This window comes from Hyperolius riggenbachi, chromosome 4, assembly GCF_040937935.1.
Source record: "Hyperolius riggenbachi isolate aHypRig1 chromosome 4, aHypRig1.pri, whole genome shotgun sequence".
Taxonomy (NCBI): Eukaryota; Metazoa; Chordata; class Amphibia; order Anura; family Hyperoliidae; genus Hyperolius; species Hyperolius riggenbachi.
The window spans coordinates 57122022-57146505 of NC_090649.1; the positions used below are offsets into that span (position 1 = coordinate 57122022).

The 24484-nt window shown below is 43.0% G+C and overlaps 1 protein-coding gene across 6 annotated transcripts in view; it reads left to right on the plus strand.

The window, feature by feature from the left end:
- Positions 1-24484, plus strand: part of NCOA1 (nuclear receptor coactivator 1) — a 712820-nt gene that overhangs the window by 659858 nt on the left and 28478 nt on the right. For all 6 annotated transcript variants that reach the window (XM_068280070.1, XM_068280071.1, XM_068280073.1 and 3 more), the window contains 2 exons: positions 5644-5764; positions 22709-22859. In XM_068280070.1, the coding sequence (XP_068136171.1) occupies positions 5644-5764; positions 22709-22859 (272 nt within the window). The remainder of the gene's footprint in view (positions 1-5643; positions 5765-22708; positions 22860-24484) is intronic.

The window sequence follows — 24484 nt, forward strand, 5'->3', positions numbered from 1 at the left end:
GAGGATAATTGGGCCCTAACTGGTGCAGTTGTATGGGCCCTAGAGGACATGGGGCCCCTGTGCGGCTGCTCTGGCCTATGTCCGCCTCTGTGTGTATGTATGTAATGTGCTGCATTGTGCATTTATACATTACCTGTTCTATGTCGTGATGCCTGTCTGTCGTCCGATTCCGGCGAGGCGCATGTGGGACGTGCTATGCATGCATGCGAAGAAGAGCGTCGGGGCCGCGACACAGAACAGGCAATGTACAGGGTGGGCCATTTATATGTATACACCATTTTATGGGAATGGTGAAGTTAACAAACAAAACCACCGCTATTGGTCTGACACTAACCCACATTGGATAGATCCCTCCAAGACTGTTGGAACAAAAAAATGTATGGTATGGTGTGGCGTGGTATATGGGGTGTAGCCATAGATAAGGTGTATCCATATAAATAGCCCACCCTGTATAAAGCACACCTACAGGCAGCATATTTACACATCACATACAGTACATACACATTGCAGGAACAGCGCCAGGGGTTTGTTGCATTAGTCGCTGGTCCCAATATCGCTAGCTGTTACCACTGCCCACCCAGGGGCGTAGCAATAGGGGGTGCAGAGGAAGCGACTGCATCGGGGCCCTTGCACCAGAGGGGCCCCGTGGGGTCCACCCTCTATCACAGTATTAGCTCTCTATTGGCCTTGTGCTGGTAATAATCACTTCTATAGATGCTTTGAATAGTAGTAATCCTTAGCACACTGTTCCCCATCCCCTTCTTGCACCTCTGACACTGTAGTTGCCATTGGCAGGTTTTGGCACTCTATATTAATTGTTATGTATAGAGTGCTTGGGGGGGCCCATGTAAAACCGGGGCCCACAGCTCCTTAGCTACGCCACTGTGCGCACCGGATCGAGCAAGTCAGCCCAACATCTAGCAGCATGTTTGACCAATTAATGCGACTAATTTCAGCCTGAAATTGGTCACATTGTCGGTCGGGCATGCACTTGGCGGGACCGATTTTTATCCGATGGTCGATCGGCTGCCAAGTCGCTTGATGTATTGTCCACCTTTACAATCTAAAGGGTGGGGGTAGAGACAATAGTTGCATCTGTTGAGAGAGTGCCCAGCAGAACGCATTATGGTAAAGATGCTAGAGTGCCTCTTTAATCAGAGACGTATCAGAGGATTTTCTTGTGGTCCAGAGTCTTTCTTTAACCCTTTCTTGTGAGGGCATTGCAGGTCCCCTCCTGCTCTGACATCCTCATAAACCTATTGTTGTCCTCCGCAGCTAATTGTGCCAGTCAGATGCGTTTAAATGCAAACCTGGCTCATTACGGCGTTCTTTAATTGTAATGTGCATGCTAAGCTCTCAAACACAGAGGCAGCCCCCAGGGGCCCACGCCTGTCATCTCCGAGCTGTTTGAATTAATGCACTTTGCATATGGAGGCACAAGCGGAAAATCTGAAATGTGACTGAAGTACATATATGCGAGTTAATGTACTCCCAGCGGGCCTGCGGAAACTGGGGCATCCAAGCGTTCCCAATCTATAGCCGTAGCTGAAGAGGGTGGAGGATGCGGGTAATGTGTGCCGCGGCATGCACTGTCCACCGACACGCTCACTGTCTGGCCGCCATACATGGCAGATGTCAGTTGTTTCCTTCTCACCGAGAATACGAACGGACAGGATTTGTTCCACACATGTTTATCCGCTTGTTCCAAACCCTCATGGTCGAAAGCTGTTCATATTCATGTGTTGGTTTTTCACACATAATTTGCTGCATTAGTAAGTCGTTGTACAAAAAAAAAAAATGGTTTCCTTCCCCTAATTATATTTAACCTGCCCCTAGTGCTTATCCTCACCTGAACCCTAACGCTAAACCTAAAGTTCAATAAGGACAGCAGTTAACGGTCACCCTTAAAGCGGACCTGAAATCAGAACTTCCTGTCTGCTCTAAAAATACGCAATAGCATAATAACCTTTAAGAAAACATTTCTTTGTTACAGTTCATACAAATCCTGCAATAAATCTTCAGTGTGTCTACGTCCTGCTTTCATGGAAGCAGACATGTTAACATCCTGTCCTTTCCAATGAGCTTATCTGCCGTGGCAGTCAGGTGACACAGGGGAGAGATCAAATTACAACTTGTGATTAGACACAAATGAGGGGGAATTAGGAAGGCTAAACTCTCTAAATACATACAGAGTATCAGGTTCAGGTCCACTTTAAAGATGAACTGTAGTGAAAATAATGAAATGATAAAATTGCTTATTGCTTTAAAATATTTATTTATAAAGTATTATGTCAGTGTTTGCCCATTGTAAAATCTTTCCTCTCCCTGATTTACATGCTGAAATTCATCATAGGTGGCGACTAGAGATGGCTTGAACCGTTCGCCGGGCGAATCTCTCTGGGCCTTGTACTACTTCCGGGTCACTATGATCCGAAGTAGTACGCCTGCGCTGGCCCGGCAGTGCACGTCCTAGATAGCGCTCCTGCTGCCGGGCACTGTCTGCGCATGAGCGTGACGGCACTCATGACGTCACGCACATGCGCAGAAAGTGCCCGGCAACAGGAGCGCTATCTAGGACGCGCACTGCCGGGCCAGCAAGGCGCACTACATCTTCAGTCCTGCCAGGTGATCTCTGCGGAATGTTTGTTCACTGAGAGTTCTATATACAGAGGGAGATAATGCTTGCTTGGCAGTGGGAAACAGGCGTTATTTCCCACAATGCAACAAGGTTCACAGGCAGCAAACTGTCAGGACCATGGTCATTACATTACATCACACTGTGGGAGGGGTTTCACCACAATTTCATGTATACAGATGTCCGTGCTGATTTCTTATGCTGGGAATACACGGCTCGATTCTGAGCCATTTAGATGGCTCGATAGATTATTTCCGACATGTCCGATCTCCGGCCCGATCGTTTCCGCACTCGATTCTGCATGGAGGAAAAGGTAAGAAAAACGAGCAGAAGATAAGAGAATCGCCTGCAGAATTGAGCGCGGAAAACAATCGGGCGAGGAATCGAGCGGCAAAATCGAGCCGTGTATGCCCAGCATTAGAGAAAAGGAAAAGATTTCCAGCAAGCTAGCGATGACAGAGCAGATTCTAGGAGAAAAAAGTAAGGGAGAAAATGACATCAGTATTGGCTTCATTTAGAGGGAATCCAAGATGGCAAATGCCAGGAACAGAATTCTCTTTATTAACTACTAGTGGACCTAAGCCAGTTACAATAACGGGCTCTAGGCAACCTTCACAACCCCCCTCCCCTCCCGCCGCCCATCACCGCCACCGGCCGCATGCATGCGCACACGCCCGCCCCTCTGGCCCCGTCCTCCTCCTGCCCTAAAGTCCGCCTACATGCCGTGCATGCGCGGTATGCAAAACCACGGACACAGGGACAGCAGGAGGAGGATGCAGAGACACAGAGGTTTTATTAGATAGGATATAAATTTCACTGAATTCAAAATGTGGACAGCACATCTGTAATGTAAGTAAAACAAGCAGTTATCTACTTATACACGTGTTTTTTTTTCCCCTGGCATAGTATGGCTGACCCTGCTGATTTAAATGATCCAATCTGAAGTTTGCAAGCGTCGTTTTCTTGCGCCTGGCTTATCAAGGAACAGTACTGTACTCTCTTTCCAAAGAATAATGGCTATTGAAGGTTCAACACCTTCTAATCTGTCAGCCATGTGTTCATTAGCAGATATTTGCTCTAATTTATCATGGCGCGGCCCACCAGTAAGTTAGGTGATTTCCAAAACTTCACGATAACTCATTTTAGCTGCCAGCGGAGCAGAGCTAATTAATTCTTGATTGGTAGAGTATTCCAGGGGGTTCTTTTTACGCTGTATCTGCACCGCAGTCTTAATAAGTTTTTCAATGTCGAGCCAAACTTTTCTTAGAAGTCTACCGCATAAGCGAAAGAACCTGTTACTGAAACACTTATCATATGCTTGTAATTTGTGCATGTTTTCACACTAAGTGAGGGAGTATCTGTGTGCTGCTGCCAGTTTCTGGGCAGATTTTTGCTCCACTTTAAAGAGGAACCTTAAAGAGGAACTCCAGTGAAAATAATGTAATAAAAAAGTGCTTCATTTTTACAATAATTATGTATAAATGATTTAGTCAGTGTTTGCCCATTGTAAAATCTTTCCTCTGCCTGATTTACCTTCTGACATTTATCACGTGGTGACATTTTTACTGCTGGCAGGTAATGTCACTGGAAGTAGCTGCTGCTTGCTTTTATGGCAGTTGGAAACAGCTGTAAACAGTTATTTCCCACAATGCAATGGGGTTCACAGACAGGAAACTGCCAGGACCATTTTCCTCACAGTTTCCTGTGGGAGGGGTTTCACCACAATATCAGCCATACAGAGCCCCCTGATGATCCATTTGTGAAAAGGAATAGATTTCTCATGGGAAAGGGGTTATCCACTACTGATTGGGATGAAGTTCAATTCTCGATGACGTTTTCTCTTTAACCAAGGATTGAACTTCATCCCAATCAGTAGCTGATACCCCCTTTTACATGAGAAATCTATTCCTTTTCAAACCCCTCCCACAGTGTGATGTCAGCACCTAGGCCCTGACAGTTTCATGTCTGTGAGCCTTGTTGCATTGTGGGAAATAACAGCTGTTTCCAACTGCCAAGCAACCAGTATCTCCCTCGTATGTATGTATATCTATAAAAAAAAAAACCTTTTAGCCTATTGCAATGTTAGGTGGGTGTGTAGTTATAAATTATGGCAGTTCATAGTTACATGCAGGCTGATTGGGGATCAAACAATATGAACAAATTACACGACCAATATCAATCATTTCTCATCTCTCTTGAACTTCACTCTGTAATGTATTTATTTATTCTTTTTCCCCTTTTTGCTAAAGTTCCTCTTTTACATGACTGACTAGTGAGCACATGCATTTAAAGCCATTGTGATGTCCGTAAACAGAAGTGTTTAATGAAACGTTGGTTACTGTTTCTTAGTCTGATCATCTTTTCTTCTCAGTGGGCTTCAAAAGAGAGGTGAAATTTGACTATAGCAGTAGCCTAGCGTAGCTCAGTCTAGCCTGACTGCTGCTGTCATCCCTCCTTTTTGGTGACTCATGCTGTCAGCTCTGCTAGAGCAGACAGCATGAGTCATCAGAAGGGTGGGGGTTAGCAGTGATCACCTGGGTGCAAGCTCGGTTTCACCGATTTGATTTGATAAAAGAGAATAACACATATCCATTGTGAGAAATAGCATGCAAGCTTCAATTTAATACTTATTTTTCAGGATATAACTGTGGATTTGTATGCTTGGATCTGCAACAGTCACTTTAAAGCTGGCATTATGAGGCCTTTTTTTTTTAAGCGTATGGATAGTTTCCTAGATTTATATACCTGCTTCTTTCCCCACTGCATAAGGGTGTTGGCAGATGTGGTCTTTATGCATTCAGCAGAAACACAGTCTAAGTGTGAAAGCTGTTTATATTACAACCAGGAGGAATACAGTATACTTGACTAATCAAATGCAGTTTTCCCCAATTAGGATTGGTGATCAGTGATGTTGACATGATCAATGACATGCTAATATTTCTCAATTGATGCAATTCTACCTAGAGAACTATATAAAAGCTATATTATTTTTTCCTTTTCATGCTTAGGTCTGCCGGACCCGGATCTGGGACTGACGGACCAATTTGGACAGTCCGGGATCAGCGACCAAATGCCCTGGTCTGACAGCTTGACGTCTCTGAACCGTGTGGCTCCGGGGACACAGGAAGAGTGAGTACCCTGGGAGGGGCTCCATGTATGAGGGGTGTGGGGATGGGTAAGCCAGGTTTATAGTGCTCAGCCCTCCTGCTTAAAGTACCCATGAAGGGGAAAAAGTGCCCAAGAGGGGTTCTCACCTCAGGAGAGGGAAGCTTCTGGGTTCTCCAGAGTCCTCCGCCTCCAAATCCAATCCAAAAAAGCTTTATTGGCAGGACCAAATACATTTAGCATTGCCTCCCTCTTCCGCCTCGCTGTTGCAGGGCTGTCCCCTCCACAAAACTGTCCACAAGCTCAGTGACTCGCGTATACGCAGTAGCACAGACTTGATCGGAACCAGCTTTTTCTGCTGAAGGTCAGGCAGGTCTCTGCTATTGTGTTGGCGCAGTGTGCCCGTGATCTTCGGGGTTTCAGAGCTGGAACGACTAATCAGAAGATGACAGGGGGTTTCCTCTGGAGGGTGGAATGCACAGAGGCATCCCTCTCCTGAGGTAAGTATCTCAATTTTAGGATTGCAAAGCTCTCACGTTTGCTTTAAAGCACGCCTTAAGTAAGAAGTATATGGAGGCTGCCATATTTATTTCCTTGTAAACTATACCAGTTGCCTGGCAGCCCTGCTGGTCTATTTGGCTGCAGTAGTGTCTGAATGACACCAGAAACAAGCATGCAGCTATTCTAGTCAGATCTGACAATAATGTCAAAAGCACCTGATCTGCTGCATGCTTGTTCAGGGCCTGTGGCTGGAAGTATTAGAGGCAGAGGGTCAGCAGGGCTGCCAGGCAGCTGGTATTGCTTAAAAGGAAATAAATATGGCAGCTTCCATAGGTCTCATACCTCGGGTTCCTTTTAAGCCTGAACTGCTGTTAGTTGTTCCGGGAACTGCTGTGAATCAACTAGCCAGAAGTTGTTTATTAAGCAGCTGTGCCTCTTGGGCAATGGAAGCTGCCCACTTGGAGTTCCAGCAGCGTAAGGGGGCCTGGCAGCTGACTTGGGCCCCCATGGGCAGTTGCCCCCTTTGCCTTCATGTCAGCGCTGGGCACACTTGTAAAAACGACGCTCTCAGTTAGTGAGGTGGGAGTGATTATTCCAGACCTCGCATACAATGTACATACAGCAGACAACCCGCCGGATATGAGGATTCTCCCCCGTTGTAACCCAGACACGTTGTCGGCTGCTTTGAGCAGACGTATAAACGTGAGACAAAGACAGACGGAGTGGAGAATTCTGGGTAACTTTTACACCAGTACTGTTGCCATGGTTTCCAGCAAGTTTCCTAGAAAAATGTACAGCAGCTGCAGTCTGAAGTAAAAAAAAATCATATTTAATGCAGCAATATGTTACAACATGACTTGTATAGTGATAACTTATGTTATATGGATTTTTGTCATAATGTGGAGTCGCTCTGGTTAGAATGTGTGAGTGAGTCTCTGATCTGTGATGCGGTCTGCTTACACTAAAGAATTTACCTTGGTTTTCAGGTACAAAGCTGTCACTTTAAGGGTGCTCATAAATTATTTGATTTTGCAGATCAATTGACCTTTTGATCTGATCATTTTATCAGTTCTTACCTAATCCCTAATCTAAGTCCCACAACCCTTAACTACTCTTTGTTACCTTCAACTCCCTCCTCTGGCCTCTACCTCCCACTCCCTGCATATCAGCTGAGGACTGAGGTCTCCTTGAGTCTCAAAATCACCAACATCAGGAAAAGCTTCACCCAGCAGCCTCCTCTCTCCATACAAACTTCAAACCTTACATCCTCCCTAACCATCTTCTCACCACTATTTGAACTCACGGTCTCCTCACTACTTGTCCCTTCGATCCCATTCCCTCTCACATCATTACTAACCAAACACATGACCGGGCAGAGCCCATACAGGACGGACCTACCATTTACCTGAAATAAAGCCGTGACACCCAATTGGAGTTTAAAGGCCACAGCTTTAATGCAGATTTAAGATAACACAATTTAGAAAACAATTAAATCAATCATGCATTAAGCAATAATAATAAGAATAACTTGCGTAAACCACGCTCTGACAGGTCCCGTGACAATGCCTTTCCTCTTCGTGAATGTCACAGTACCAACCACCGGCTTGCGCTAAAACCTTGTGCCACTGACCCGCGCCAGTGACACCCATTAAACTTTGCGCCACTGAACCTTGCCAGTGATGCCCATGGTGCCATTAACCAGTCGATGACCCACCCTAGAGCCACCTAGTTTAATGACCCAGAAACCATTGTGCCTCCATGGCACCCATATATCATAACCAGCACTATGCACTCTTAGCATAAAATGCCTTACTCTGTTCGCCAAGCGTGGTGTGTACTTCTGGTTTCGATGTCGTTCAGGCCGGCATTTTCACAGACCCGCCTCTTGCTGTTTCGAATCTGTTAGGATACAACAAGGGTAGCATAGTTAGGGTATGTTCCCAACACCCATGTGGCCACTAGCGGGATTCTGACAAGTGGCGCACAGGGAGGGTGGGTGGTAGAGTTTGCTGTATCCTATTCTGGCAGAAAGAGAGAGCAGCTCTCCTGATCTTTGCTTATAATGCCTGGGGGAAGGTACCCCTTCAGGCACTCCACCTTTAATTCACACCTGAGCCCGAATTGTGCCTGTTCAGTCCATCCCAGGGCCCGCCCAGTCATGCCCCTTTCGTTCCAGCTGTGCCTGAACTCTCAAGTTACTTTCCACTTCTTTGTAAGTTGAGTCCTGTGTGATGCACGGTGAAATGTTTTTACTTTTGGACATATAGTTTTGTTTCTGGCTGTTCTCAGTGTGTTTTTAAAGTGTTATTATTACTTATTACAGTGTATACAACACAGTAACATGTAACAACAAAAAAGTCATGAAAAAAACAGTTTGTATACTTTGTACATGAAGAAAGCTTTGTTTGTATCTCTGAAACTTTGTAACTCGAGTGGTTTTAAAGTGTACCCATGGCGCTATGTGGTATGATGAGATAAACGTGTATGTAGAGTGCAAAACATATTAATAACCAGGCTGTATTACTTGTTTTATTTTGCCAACTGAAAGAGTTAATTTCTAGGCACGGAAGTGACAGCTTCTGTCTTGTCGGGAATATAGTAAACATCACTGATAAGCAAATTGCAATCATAAGAGTTTTCCTGGCAGAATACAACTTCTGAGGGCAGGGAGAGATAAATACATGAACGATTGACCTTTTTCTTACTCTTGGACACTTAATAGGCTGCCACTAATGAGAGACAGTAAAGGTGGCCGTACACTCGTTAGATTAGCAGCAGATAGATCATCAGTAGATTTTCTGATCTATCTGATGTGTTTAAAAAACGTTTTTTTTACTAGGAACAGATTTCCAATAGATTTCAGTATGAAATCTATTGAAAATCGATCTGATGGCATTTTGTTGCCATCAGATTTACATTAGGTCCAAAGCAAATTGATATGACATCTCCAGAGATAAGCCAAATTTTCCAACATGTCAGATCGATTGAAATCGATCGAAATCGGCCGCAAATCGATTGATTGGTCAATCTATTTGCAATCTATCGATCGATGAGTGTATGGGCCCCTTAAAACATTCAACCTGTTTTGTAAATGATTAAATAATAAAAGAAAACCCTGGGATACTTAAAATGTCTTTTTTTTCGGAGTAGGAGGATAAATACAATTGTTTATCTCATCAGTGTATTTTCACCTCGGGTTCACTTTAAGTAGCATGCTATCCTTATATAGACAGATGTTATTTTCTGCAATATGGCAGGTGCACTTTCTATCTGCACACCTGGAAGGCAGGCCGACCCTCCTTTCTGCTGTATCTGTAAGTGAATGTTTGATCCCAGTACAAAACCCAGGATTAAAGCAATCTCCCTGCAAAGTGTTCTCAGATGCCGGGCTGCACTGACCTGACATGTCTGTTGGGGAAGAGTCATGAATATTCAGTGCATACAGTCAGGGAAATGTACATGAGCTTGTGCGCATTGTTGAAGCCTGTCCTATCCCTTCCCTGGGCCCCACCATATGTTGTCCTCCAGCCCCTGCAACTGCTGGGAAGGGAGCAGAGAGGAGCAGCTAGCCGTGGGCGAACTGTAATGCACAGCTACAAACGCAGAGAGATTGAGAGATAGATAGATAGATAGATAGATAGATAGATAGATAGATAGATACTGTAGATAGATAGATACTGTAGATAGATACTGTAGATAGATAGATACTGTAGATAGATAGATAGATAGATAGATAGATAGATAGATAGATAGATAGATAGATAGATAGATACTGTAGATAGATAGATAGATACTGTAGATAGATAGATACTGTAGATAGATAGATACTGTAGATAGATAGATAGATAGATAGATAGATAGATAGATAGATAGATAGATAGATAGATAGATAGATAGATACTGTAGATAGATAGATACTGTAGATAGATAGATAGATAGATAGATAGATAGATAGATAGATAGATAGATAGATAGATACTGTAGATAGATAGATACTGTAGATAGATAGATAGATAGATAGATAGATAGATAGATAGATAGATAGATAGATACTGTAGATAGATAGATACTGTAGATAGATAGATACTGTAGATAGATAGATAGATAGATAGATAGATAGATAGATAGATAGATAGATACTGTAGATAGATAGATAGATAGATAGATACATAGACACTGTAGATAGATAGATAGATAGATAGATAGATAGATAGATAGATAGATACTGTAGATAGATAGATAGATAGATAGATAGATAGATAGATAGATAGATAGATAGATAGATACTGTAGATAGATAGATAGATAGATACATAGACACTGTAGATAGATAGATAGATAGATAGATAGATAGATAGATAGATAGATAGATACTATAGATAGATAGATACTATAGATAGATAGATAGATAGATACTGTAGATAGATAGATAGATAGATAGATAGATAGATAGATAGATAGATAGATACTGTCGATAGATAGATAGATAGATACTGTCGATAGATAGATAGATAGATACTGTAGATAGATAGATAGATAGATAGATACTGTCGATAGATAGATAGATAGATAGATAGATAGATAGATAGATACTGTCGATAGATAGATAGATAGATACTGTCGATAGATAGATAGATAGATAGATAGATACTGTCGATAGATAGATAGATAGATACTGTCGATAGATAGATAGATAGATAGATAGATAGATAGATAGATAGATACTGTCGATAGATAGATAGATAGATAGATAGATAGATAGATAGATAGATAGATACTGTCGATAGATAGATAGATAGATACTGTCGATAGATAGATAGATAGATAGATAGATAGATAGATACTGTCGATAGATAGATAGATAGATAGATAGATACTGTCGATAGATAGATAGATACTGTAGATAGATAGATACTGTAGATAGATACTGTAGATAGATAGATAGATAGATACTGTCGATAGATAGATAGATAGATACTGTCGATAGATAGATAGATAGATACTGTCGATAGATAGATAGATAGATACTGTCGATAGATAGATAGATAGATAGATAGATAGATACTGTCGATAGATAGATAGATAGATACTGTCGATAGATAGATAGATAGATAGATAGATAGATAGATAGATACTGTCGATAGATAGATAGATAGATACTGTCGATAGATAGATAGATAGATACTGTCGATAGATAGATAGATAGATACTGTCGATAGATAGATAGATAGATAGATAGATAGATAGATAGATAGATACTGTCGATAGATAGATAGATAGATACTGTCGATAGATAGATAGATAGATAGATAGATAGATAGATAGATAGATAGATAGATAGATACTGTCGATAGATAGATAGATAGATAGATAGATACTGTCGATAGATAGATAGATAGATACTGTCGATAGATAGATAGATAGATAGATACTGTCGATAGATAGATAGATAGATACTGTCGATAGATAGATAGATAGATAGATAGATAGATACTGTCGATAGATAGATAGATAGATAGATACTGTCGATAGATAGATAGATAGATAGATAGATAGATAGATACTGTCGATAGATAGATAGATAGATACTGTCGATAGATAGATAGATAGATACTGTCGATAGATAGATAGATAGATACTGTCGATAGATAGATAGATACTGTCGATAGATAGATAGATAGATAGATAGATACTGTCGATAGATAGATAGATAGATACTGTCGATAGATAGATAGATAGATAGTTACATAGTTACATAGTTACTTTGGTTGAAAAAAGACATACGTCCATCGAGTTCAACCAGTACAAAGTACAACTCCAGCCTGCTCCCTCACATATCCCTGTTGATCCAGAGGAAGGCGAAAAAACCCTTACAAGGTAAAAATTCCTTCCCGACTCCAGCTGGCAATCAGATAAAATCCCTGGATTAACATCATTGGCATTACCTAGTAATTGTAGCCATGGATGTCATTCAACGCAAGGAAAGCATCTAAGCCCCCTTTAAATGCAGGTATAGAGTTTGCCATAACGACTTCCTGTGGCAATGCATTCCACATCTTAATCACTCTTACTGTAAAGAACCCTTTCCTAAATAAATGGCTAAAACGTTTTTCCTCCATGCGCAGATCATGTCCTCTAGTCCTTTGAGAAGGCCTAGGGACAAAAAGCTCATCCGCCAAGCTATTATATTGCCCTCTGATGTATTTATACATGTTAATTAGATCTCCTCTAAGGCGTCTTTTCTCTAGACTAAATAAACCCAGTTTATCTAACCTTTCTTGGTAAGTGAGACCTTCCATCCCACGTATCAATTTTGTTGCTCGTCTCTGCACCTGCTCTAAAACTGCAATATCTTTTTTGTAATGTGGTGCCCAGAACTGAATTCCATATTCCAGATGTGGCCTTACTAGAGAGTTAAACAGGGGCAATATTATGCTAGCATCTCGAGTTTTTATTTCCCTTTTAATGCATCCCAAAATTTTGTTAGCTTTAGCTGCAGCGGCTTGGCATTGAGTACGATTATTTAACTTGTTGTCGATGAGTACTCCTAAGTCCTTCTCCAAGTTTGATGTCCCCAACTGTATCCCATTTATGTTGTATGGTGTTAGACCATTGGTACGACCAAAATGCATGACTTTACATTTTTCAACATTGAATTTCATCTGCCATGTATGTGCCCATATAGCCATCCTATCCAGATCCTGTTGCAATATAACACTATCTTCCTTAGAGTTGATGATTCTGCACAATTTTGTATCATCTGCAAAAATAGCAACATTGCTCACTACTGTATCCACTAGGTCATTAATAAATAAATTGAAGAGCACTGGACCCAGTACAGACCCCTGTGGGACCCCACTGCTAACAGTCTCCCATTTTGAGTATGATCCATTGACCACAACTCTTTGTTTTCTGTCCATTAGCCAGTTCCCTATCCATGCACACAGACTAGATAGATAGATGGATAGATAGATACTGTCGATAGATAGATAGATAGATACTGTCGATAGATAGATAGATAGATACTGTCGATAGATAGATAGATAGATAGATAGATAGATAGATACTGTCGATAGATACTATAGATCAATAGATAGATACATAGATAGATAGAAAGAAAGAAAGAAAGATAGATAGATGGATAGAAAGATAGATTTAAGGTCTTTATCCTTCCTTATGCCTAACCCCAAACTCCCCCCAACGTCTAGTGTTTCCTTACCCCTACCATATCTATCTATCTACTGTAGATAGATACATCTACGGTATATATCTACAGTAGATAGACAGACAGATAGATAATTATAATTATTATTGATTCATATAGCGCCAGCATCTTCCGATAGATAGATAGATAGATAGATAGATAGATAGATAGATAGATAGTGTTGTGCTATGAGATAGATGATTTATAAATCAATCATAATACATGAATTATTACGTGTTGATAGACTGTCCAGGGGCATGCTATGGTCAGGGAGCAAAGATGGTGTAAAGCCTGGTACACACATCCAATTTTGATTGGCCAATGACTGACCAATTTTACCACTCCCATGTAGTATAAGAGCTCACCTAGTAGCTTCATAGTATTCTCAATTGAATGTTAGAATATCTACAATACAATACAATACAATAACATTTCTATAGCGCTTTTCTCCCATAGGACTCAAAGCGCTTAGGCTCTCTCAGATTCAGTAATTAGTAGGATGAAGTATTCACACAACAAAAGTTATATTTCTGCAAATGCCAGACTGAACAGGTGGGTTTTCAGTCTGGATTTAAACACGTCCAGGGATGGGGCTGTCCTGATCTGTTGAGGTAAGGAGTTCCAAAACGTAGGGGCAGCATGACAGAAGGCTCTGGGACCAAAAGTTTCTAAGTGGACTCTGGCTATGACTAGATTATTAGAACCTGTGGATCTGAGAATGCGGGGATTGCTTCGCAGCTGTAACATATCTTTCATGTATCCAGGGCCCAGATTATTCAGGGATTTAAATGTCAGTAGGCCGATCTTGAATAGGACCCTCCATTCTATAGGTAGCCAGTGAAGGGAATGCAGGACTGGCGTTATGTGGCAGTGACGGGGTTGGTTGGTTAGCAGTCTGGCAGCAGTATTCTGTATCAGCTGTAGGCGGTACAAGGCCTTTTTTGGAAGGCCAGTGTAGAGAGCATTGCAGTAGTCCAGTTGGGATGTGATGAAGGCGTGGACTAAGGTTGGCAGATCTTCTGGGGGTATGAGGTGCTTGATTTTTGCAATGTTCTTCAGGTGAAAATAGGATGATTTCACCACAGCAGAGATTTGAGTTCTGAAGTTTAAATCCCCATCAATTAGAACTCCCAGGCTACGCACATGATCAGAGCTGCGTAGATCCGTGCCTCCTATTCCCAGTGGTGAAGACTGCAAGTTAAGTTGTTTTGTTATCATGCTCTGCCCTCCAATCAGAAGGACTTCAGTTTTGTCTGCATTTAGTTTCAGCCAGTTGTCATTCATCCATTGCTGTAGTTCACGTAAGCAGGCGTTTATAGTTAGAGTTGGGTCTGTCACACCAGGCTTGAAGGAAAGATATAGTTGGGTGTCGTCTGCATAGCAGTGGTATGTCAGGCCATGTTTTTGGATTAGTTTTCCCAACGGTAGCATGTAAATCATGAAAAGCAGGGGAGAGAGGATTGAGCCCTGGGGCACCCCATACTTAAGTGTTACAGGGGTGGACAGGAAGGGCCCCATAGACACTTTGTGGGTTCTGCCACTCAAGAAGGATTGGAACCACTGAAGTACTATGCCATCAATGCCGCAGTATTCCTGTAGCCTGTTTATCAAGATGTCATGGTCAGCTGTGTCAAAGGCTGCAGAAAGGTCTAGCAGTATGAGGATCGAGCACTCTCCTCTGTCTCTTGCCATGAGCAGGTGGTTGCATATTTGGATGAGGGCAGTTTCAGTGCTGTGGTGTTTCCTGAAGCCAGACTGGAATGGGTCATAACTGTTATTTTGTAGGATTCTGGCTTCTAGCTGGAGGTATACAGCTTTTTCAATTAGCTTTCCCAGAAAGGGGAGGTTAGAGACAGGTCTGTAGCTGGTCATTGCATCTGGGTCCAGGGAGGGTTTTTTGAGGAGAGGCCTGATGATTGCTTCCTTCAGTAAAGCAGGAAATTTTCCTGATTGTAAGGAACAGTTAACAATTTTGAGGAATACCAGTACAAACAGGTTGGGGCAGTTCAACATGAACTGTGTTGGGCCAGGATCTAGGTCACAGGTAGTTAGGCGGACGTGAAGGAGGATGCTTGATGTGACTTCTTCATCAATTTCTTTGAAGTTTGACCAAGGTGTTACGTTGTCTCTGCTAATGGTTTTCGGCGCTATATTAGGCTCAGATGCTGTAAGTTGGATGGCGGACCTTATAGCGGAGACTTTGTCTGTGAAGAAATGGGCAAATTGGTCACAGAGGTCCTTTGAAGACTCGATGTTAAGTTTTTGACATGCCGGGTTGCAGAGTTTTTCCACTGTGCGGAACAGTTGGGCTGGTTTGTTAACTGCATTTGCAATCTCTTGTGATAGAAAGGATGATTTTTTTCCCGTGATTACCTTTTGGTAGCTCTTCAAGTGGAAGATTAAGGCATGTTTGTCTTCTGGGGACTGAGATTTGCGCCACAGCCTCTCAAGTTTTCGGCCTTGTCTTTTCAGCTCTTTTATAGCGTTATCAAACCACTGTGCATGATGGTGTGGAGTAAGATATTTGGTGCGCAGAGGAGCAATGGTCTCAAAGGTGGAGGACACACATTTGTTGTGTGTGTCTGTGTGTGTGTGTGTATATATATATATATATATATATATATAGAGAGAGAGAGAGAGAGAGAGAGAGAGATGCATATACTTCTCACAGTGTGAATGCATATTTGCTGTCATTCCTGTGCAGAGCTGATGTCCCCACAGCGGCACCTCGTCCCCCGGGGTCCTCTGAGGACACCCAGCACAAAACGCTGCCGCCTAGCTATTTATAGAAAGCTTACGGCCGCCTGTTATTCTTTTGGGTCTGCGCTCCTTACAAAGCTTTGAGAAGTTTCTGGGAGTTTAGTGCGGCGCGGTGGAATCACATGTTCTGCTCTGAGGAGTATGTAGCACTAATCCCCCTATTAGGCGGACCCCCGCTCCCCTCTGCTTACTTTTCACAGGGAATCAAAGGCACCTGAGCTGGCCAGCATAATAGGATCGCTGCAAAGCTGGGAATTCTGCATCATTCACAGTAATCTGCTTATTTGCCTGCCTCTGCTGCGGAGTCTCCACGGCGACACCTAGTGGCCGGTCTCAGCTTAGCACACATTTACCATAAAGAAAAAATGTACAGAGGACTGCATTCAATATTAGATTTCAGTGCATTTTACTTGGGAAGAATCAACTAGGCCTGGTTCACACTGCAAGAGCTTTTTGTAAGCGCTTGTGATTTATAAAGCCTTTGTAATGTAATTATATGTATGCGTTCTCACTTCAACCAATGTGATTTTATAAAAAAATCACCCATTGCATTGCATTAGCAAGAGTTTTTCAAATCACAAGTGCTTAAAGGGCACCCGAGGTGAGAGGGATATGGAGGCTGCCATATTTATTTCCTTGTAAACAATGCCAGTTGCCTGGCAGCCCTGTTGATCTTCTGGCATAAGTAGTGTCTTTTTCAATAAACTTTATTACCACCAGGTGTCCCGATGTCTGGCTTCCGTCCGTAGCTCCGCCCCCTGAAGGAAGAGGTCATAGATGCTTCTCTAGGACCAATCAGAGAAGCACTTGAGACTAAGGACGGAAGCCGGACATCCGGAACACCTAGTAAGTATAATTTACTTCATTTAAATGTACAACTGCTCGCCGCCCAACAATTGCTTTTCAAAGCACTCCAAAATGTTGCATGTCCTGCCATTGCGATTACCACTAATTGCAATCGCACTAGTGGGTTCCCCAACACTTAAATACATTGGCAGAGCGTTTTTAGGAATCGTCTGCGATTGTCGGCAATCCAAAGATGCCCTAGTGAGTCCCAACCTTCAGCGGTATTCGTATTTATCTGCCTCCCCCTGAATATAGCTGTCCACAGTAACAGTAATGCGTGAGTCGGGCTGCTGTGCTGGATTGTCAGCAGTGTAGGGGTTAAGCAGCACACAGAGCAGAGCCGGGCCACGTTCTGCCCCATGCGTGGAGCTGTATACAGTAGAAGTAGGTAGAGTGGCTCCTGTGACTGTATTTCTGCTCCCAACACAGCTCTGGCTGGCCACATCTGGTACTCATCTATCACTAAAAGGATAAACATTTCTGCTCGTGGTAACCGTGCGCTCCACAGATTCCCTATCAAAGCTGCCCTGTGTTTTCCTTCTACATTGCAGTATTTTATTAGCCCAACCTGTGCTGGCCATAATTAGATTTCTGTGGAGCTCGATACCTACACAGGAGCGGCTAGAATGTGGGGGCTGTTCAAAGAGGAGTTTGGGGGGCCCCTGGGTCATCTGTGGGCTGCCTAATTCTTTACATATGACGCTTTATGCTCCGCCTTGGGAACGGATGGGAGCGCGAACTGCCAGCGCGGTGGGTTTAACCCTTCTGGGGGAACAGAGAGGGCACCCTAGAGAGGTCACATGAGGTCAGTATAGTCCTCGGTAATACTCAAAGCTGCCCCTCTTATGCATATGTCATATATATGACAACAAGCAGCAGAGATCTGTAAGGGCCACAAGTCGCTGCTGCTGCTGATGATGATATGTACAGTGGTTTGAAAAAGTATTCGGCCCCCTTTAAGTTTTCCACATTTTGTCACATTCCTGCCACAAACCTGAATCAATTTTATTGGAATTCCACGTAAAAGACCAATACAAAGTGGTGTACATGTGAGAAGTGGATCGAAAATCATACATGATTCCAAACATTTAAAAAAAAAATAACTGCAAAGTGGGGTGTGCGTAATTATTCAGCCCCCTTTATCAATACTTTGTAGAACCAAATTTTGCTGCAATTACAGCTGCCAGTCTTTTAGGGTATGTCTCTTCCAGCTTTGCACATCTAGAGACTGAAATCCTTGCCCATTCTTCTTTGCAAAACAGCTCCAGCTCAGGGGCAGAACCACTGTGCCTGTGCAGTACAGTCCAAACGACGTCCGCGCGACTCTGAGAGCCGCTCGTGCAGGCGCAGTTTACATCTTGCGCCGGAGGAGACCCCAGGCCACCAGCGGGGAGAGGAGCTGCGGCGAGGGCACAGGACGGCTAGCAGGGGCTGGAGGAAGCCCCGGGTAAATGGATTTTTTTTATTTTAAGACCTCTTTCACTGTGCAACGTTAAAGTCGCACGTTAGAAAATTTAATAACGCAGACTAACGCACAGCAATACTAAGTCTGTGCGACATTCACAGTGCACACGTTGCGTTGTGTGTAACGTGTAGTAATATTTAGAAAGTGCTGCATGCTGTGTGTTTAGCAATACATTTGCTGCGTTATGTGTGTTGCACATGCTCAGTAAGGTTTTTGTTTTTTTTCAAATGTAACACATGCACCGTTTTCGTTCCATCACTGTGCGATGAAAACGGCGAACCAAACGCAGGGCTAAAGAATGTATTATAACGTCCAAGTTATAGTCTTTCATTGCGTTGCATTAGGGGCACGTTATGCGACTTTAACGTCGCATCAAATACAACGTCCCACTGTAAAGAAGCCTTAATCTTCTCGGATGTGTCCTTTAACACTTTTAGTCATAGACAGTGAACAAGCATGCAAATTAGGTGCTCTGACTGAAGTCTGACTAGATTAGCCACATGCTGGTTTCAGGTGTGTGATTCATACAGTATTGCAGTAAGTCAGCATCCATAAATTACAAGGATATAGAAGTAAAAGAGAGTTTCTGCAAACCAGTTGCAAAAATAATCTTTTAACTTTAATTTACAAAAATAAACCCATATATTTTTTCAGTAGTAATAAACATATACATTCAATAGCGATAATAAGCAATCCTGGCCCAGAAATGCTTAAAACCATACAAGGCTTGTATTTTCTAAGGCTATATGACTGATGTGACCACAAGTGCAGTGGAACGCCACTAAGGATATTCTTGTTGTCCAATTCTCCCAATATTTTGATATCAAATAGTTTTAGTCACAAACCCTGAACAAGCATGTAGTTAAGATTGAAGTTTGACAGGATTTGCCGCATGCTTGTTTCAGGTGTGTGATTCAGACTCTACTGATGCATGAAAGATCAGCAGGGCTGCCAGGCAACTGGTATTGTTTAAAGTGGACCCAAATTAAAAATACAAGATTTCAGAAATAAAATCTATTTTCTAAATTATAATAATAAATAGCAGCCTTTTTTCAGCTGCATGATGTCAGATATAAAATATTTTACATTTATTGGAGGAACCCCTCCCTTCCTTTCATATTGCCGGGATTTTTCCAGCAAACTGCTGGAGTAGGAGGTGTCCAGCAATGGAGGAATTGCTAATGGCTGCCCCCAGTATAACATTAGTTATGAAAAGAGAAGGGTGAAAAGCAGTCACTGAAATGCTCATAGGCTTGAACGAGTGTTTATTTATTTTTGTATGTCTCAGAGTGGTGCAACTAAATATTTTTAATTAAAAAAAATGTTTGGTTTGGGTCCGCTTTAAAAGAAAATAAATATGGCAGCTTCCATATACCTCTCACTTCAGTTGTCCTTCAAAAGGAACAAAAACAGCATCTCAATAGCAACAATGTGGCTCATTAGTAGAAAAAAAACTTAAATTTTACATCTTCTTTTTACATTTACAAAGGGTTTTTTTTACCCTACTTACAGCTATTAGAAACCAGGACAATTTGCAGGAAGCATCTGAATACTACCAGAAACAAGCATGCAGCGAATCTTATCATATCTGACAATAATGTCAGAAACACCTGATCTGCTGCATGCTTGTTCAGCGTCTATGGCTAAATGTATTAGAGGCAGAGGATCAGGAGGCCTGCCAGGCAACTGGTATTGCTTAAAAGGAAATAAACATGGCAGCCTCCATATACCTCTCACCTCCGGTACACTTTAAGCAGGAGTGCCCGGGACTGGCTCCCTGGTCAGTAATTAACCTGATGAACTGTGAAGGATGCCATGTGACTGTTATTAGTCCTGTAGACAAAGCTCCACGCTGCAGCCATACAGAAATCATCCCAACGTCTCATGACGGAAATCAGCTTCTCAAAGGCTACTTTTAAATCTGATTTAAAGTGAACCTCAGGACTAAAAATCTACTCAGCAGCACTGAAAAGGCGTGGTGTTTCTTTAACAGTTTCACAGCATCAGAACTTTGTTTTCTTACCCAAGCCTCATTTTTAACTACACAGAAGAAAACTGCCCAGGCATTTTTCTCCAGATGCTGTGCAAAGCATGATGGGATGATGATGTTCTCCTTCTGCTGTTTTGGTGCAAAGTTTTCTTTTCAAATTATGAATTTGAGATTTGAAGCCTAGCGCGTGCAGCTGGGAGGGGTGATCAGGACTCAGGCCAGTTGGAACAGTGTCTCATGCTCCCTGTCACCTCTTTTCAACCAAAAAGATGGCTGCCCCCATGAAAAAGATGGCTGTCCCCATAAAATCACAAACATTTGCCTGCTCTTTTAAAACAGGGTGGGTAAGAGATTATATTACCTATCTATTTTAATTAACATAGCTAATGTAACTTAAAGGGAACCTGAGGTGGGTTCTAAGAATCCTATTAGCACACAGAGGCTGGGTCTGCATATAATGCCCAGCCTCTGTTGCTATACTGTTTCCCTCCATCCCCCCCTCCCCTGCGCTCTGCTATCCCCCACGCAGCGTGTCGATAGCCGGCTGTTTACCTCTGCACTGTCACTCTCGCCGCTCCCCCGCCTTTTCTATATCGCTGCTTCCTGCCTGCGTCTCTTCCCTCCAATCAGCAGGGATGGAAGGGATGCAGGCGGGGAGCGGCGACATAGAGGAGGTGGGCATAGCAGAGCGCAGGGGGGCTTAGGGGGGATCGGTATAGCAACAGTGGCTAGGCATTATATGCAGACCCAGCCTCTGTGTGCTGATAGCATTCTTATGCTACGTACACACATGCGACAACGATCGTTCGTTGTCAACGACGAACGATCTTTTAATTGACGAAAGAACGACCGAAGTAAAGTTAGTTGTAAAAAGTGTGTAACGATCACATTGTTAGAACGAACGTTACACCACGTAAAAGCACTTATTGCGCCTGCGCATAAAATTGTAAAGTTCTTTGGAGAAAAAGTGAAATGCGCATGTCCAGCCTGGTACGAACGATCGTTTCCAACGATGTACCACTTTTGCTAACGATCGTCGGTGGTAAAAATCCGCCAAGACCGAACTTTGTTTTGTAGCGATTTGACTCGTTCGTCGTTTGCCTTAATAGTCGTTGGTTCGTTTTTTGTAACGATCGTCGTTGGTAAAGATCGGGGAACGATCGTTACAAACGACTATAGTCGCATGTGTGTACGCACCTTTAGAACCCACCTCAGGTTCTCTTTAACCACCCTGGCATTCTATTAAGATCGCCAGGGTGGCTGCGGGAGGGTTTTTTTAAAATAAAAAAAAAACTATTTCATGCAGCCAACTGAAAGTTGGCTGCATGAAAGCCCACTAGAGGGCGCTCCAGAGGCGTTCTTCCGATCGCCTCCGGCGCCCAGAATAAACAAGGAAGGCCGCAATGAGCGGCCTTCCTTGTTTTGCTTACATCGTCGCCATAGCGACGAGCGGAGTGACGTCATGGACGTCAGCCGACGTCCTGACGTCAGCCGCCTCCGATCCAGCCCTTAGCGCTGGCCGGAACTTTTTGTTCCGGCTACGCTGGGCTCAGGCGGCTGGGGGGACCCTCTTTCACCGCTGCTCGCGGCGGCGATCGGGCAGCACACGCGGCTGGCAAAGTGCCGGCTGCGTGTGCTGCTCTTTATTTGATGAAAATCGGCCCAGCAGGGCCTGAGCGGCAGCCTCCGGCGGTGATGGACGAGCTGAGCTCGTCCATACCGCCCGGCTGGTTAATGACAGTATGGGCTTGATTCACAAAAGAGTGCTGTTAGCATGGCCGTTTTCGCGCAAATTTTCGCATTGCACGCGATCGCGAATTTTCGCAATATCGTTTTCGCGCGAAAAGTCACATCTGCGCACGAAAACATTATCGTTTAGCGCGTAAATTCGCGATCACGCGCAATGCGAAAATTCGCGCAAAAATGGCCGTGCTAACAGTTACCACTCTTTTGTGAATCAATCCCTATGTTTGTTTAGGCTGAAGTTCCCCTTTAAAAATAAAAATGTCCAGTTCACCTCTAGCTCCATTAGTGAATCCCCTGCGATGCTGTGTAATGAGGACAGACAGTGTATGTGTGAGTGCCCGTGTGAAACAAGGCCGCTTCTCTTTCTCTCATGCCATGTAGCGGGTTTATTGTGCCCTCTGCCACAGCTGGCTGTGCCTCCAGCCTGATATCTCTTCTGTTTTGTCTTCCTGTGCAGGATTGATGACTTTCTGTGTCCCCCGACCACCATGGAGGGACAGAATGACGAGAAGATCCTGCTGGAGCAGCTCGTGTCCTTCCTCAGCGGCAAAGACGAGACAGAACTAGCCGAGCTGGACCGAGCCCTCGGGATTGACAAGCTGGTGCAGGTATGGAGGGGTCCTGCAGGGGGGCTGTGGTGCTCAGGGACCTTCACCTTGGACAACAGTAGATGCTGAAAATGCTGTCAGCTAGGAACATATTAAAAGCCAAGTTCAGGAAGCTTTTTTTTTCTTATAGGCATTTAATAGAACATTTCAAATTAATTAAGCATGTTAAAAATGTAGTACAGCAAAGTCTCCATTATCCGGCACCCACAGGGATTGGCTGATGTCGGATAAGTGAATAATTTAGGAAAAAGCGGCTGTGCACCTCCAGTTAAAACACCAATTTATTAAATGCCATTAAAAACGAGATGTCGGATAAGTATGCTTTCTGGTTGCTTGAGACTCAATGTTAAAAATAGGCCTAGTTAATATAGTACAATCCCTGACTCTGTATACGTACCATGAACTCTGTATTACATTTTAAAATACAGTAATTGATAGTTTACTAACCTTGTGAGCAGGGCTGTGGAGTCGGAGTTGGAGTCGGAGTCGGGGCAATTTTGGGCACTCAGAGTTGGAGTCGTTGATTTCATAAACTGAGAAGTCGGGAGTTGGAGTCGGATGATTTTTGTACAAAATCCACAGCCCTGTTAAGTATTAGACTAAGGAGTCGGAGTCGTAGCCATTTTGGGTACCCGGAGTCGGAGTTGGAGTCGGAGTCGTGGTTTCATAAACTGAGGAGTTGGAGTTGGAAGATTTTTGTACCGATTCCACAGCCCTGCTTGTGAGGGCCATGGAATCCAGTCTTTAAAGGATACCCGAGGTGACATGTGACATGATGAGATAGATATGTGTATGTACAGTGCCTAGCACACAAATAACTATGCTGTGTTCCTTTTTTTTCTTTCTCTGCCTGAAAGAGTTAAATATCAGGTATGTAAGTGGCTGACTCAGTCCTGACTCAGACAGGGAGTGACTACAGTGTGACCCTCACTGATAAGAAATTCCAACTATAAAACACTTTCCCAGCAGAAAATGGCTTCTGAAAGCAGGAAAGAGATGGAAAGGGTCAATAGCACATACAGTGCATTTTGAGGGCATTATTTATATTGTGCTTGTTTTTATGGTTTTATTGTTTTTTGTATGGTTCAATAAAGGCTATTTTGTACTTTCTATATTTGGTGGTGCGGTTTATGTAGGGCCATTCTCTTTTCTTTTTTGTTGTGCTTTCCAATATTGTTTGGCCTTTCTGCACACATTTATTGACTGGCATATTCATTAGCCTTATGTATTATATTGTTATTGATGGTGCTTGTCCGACCTTTGGGTTTTGAAAGGGTCAATAGTTCATAGATTTTAGCTCTGGCATACTTCAATGAATGCATCATTGAGCAAAAACAATAAAACAGTTAAAACTTAAAAAGTAGATTTAAACATAAAACTGTGGAATATCTTAAAAGGTAATTTTTAGGTGAAAGAAGATAGATACAATCATTTATTTCATTAATTTATTTTCGCTTCGGGTGTCCTTTAAGCACAGCAGAGCCTACACAAAGCCTAAGAAGTTGGCCTTCACCACTCTGGGTACTGCTAGAGATTTGTTCTGGTTGGTTGAGACTTCTGGTTAGTTGAGTTCTGAATAACGGCTCTGCTGTAATAAAAAAGGAAAATACCAGCACTGCCAATTC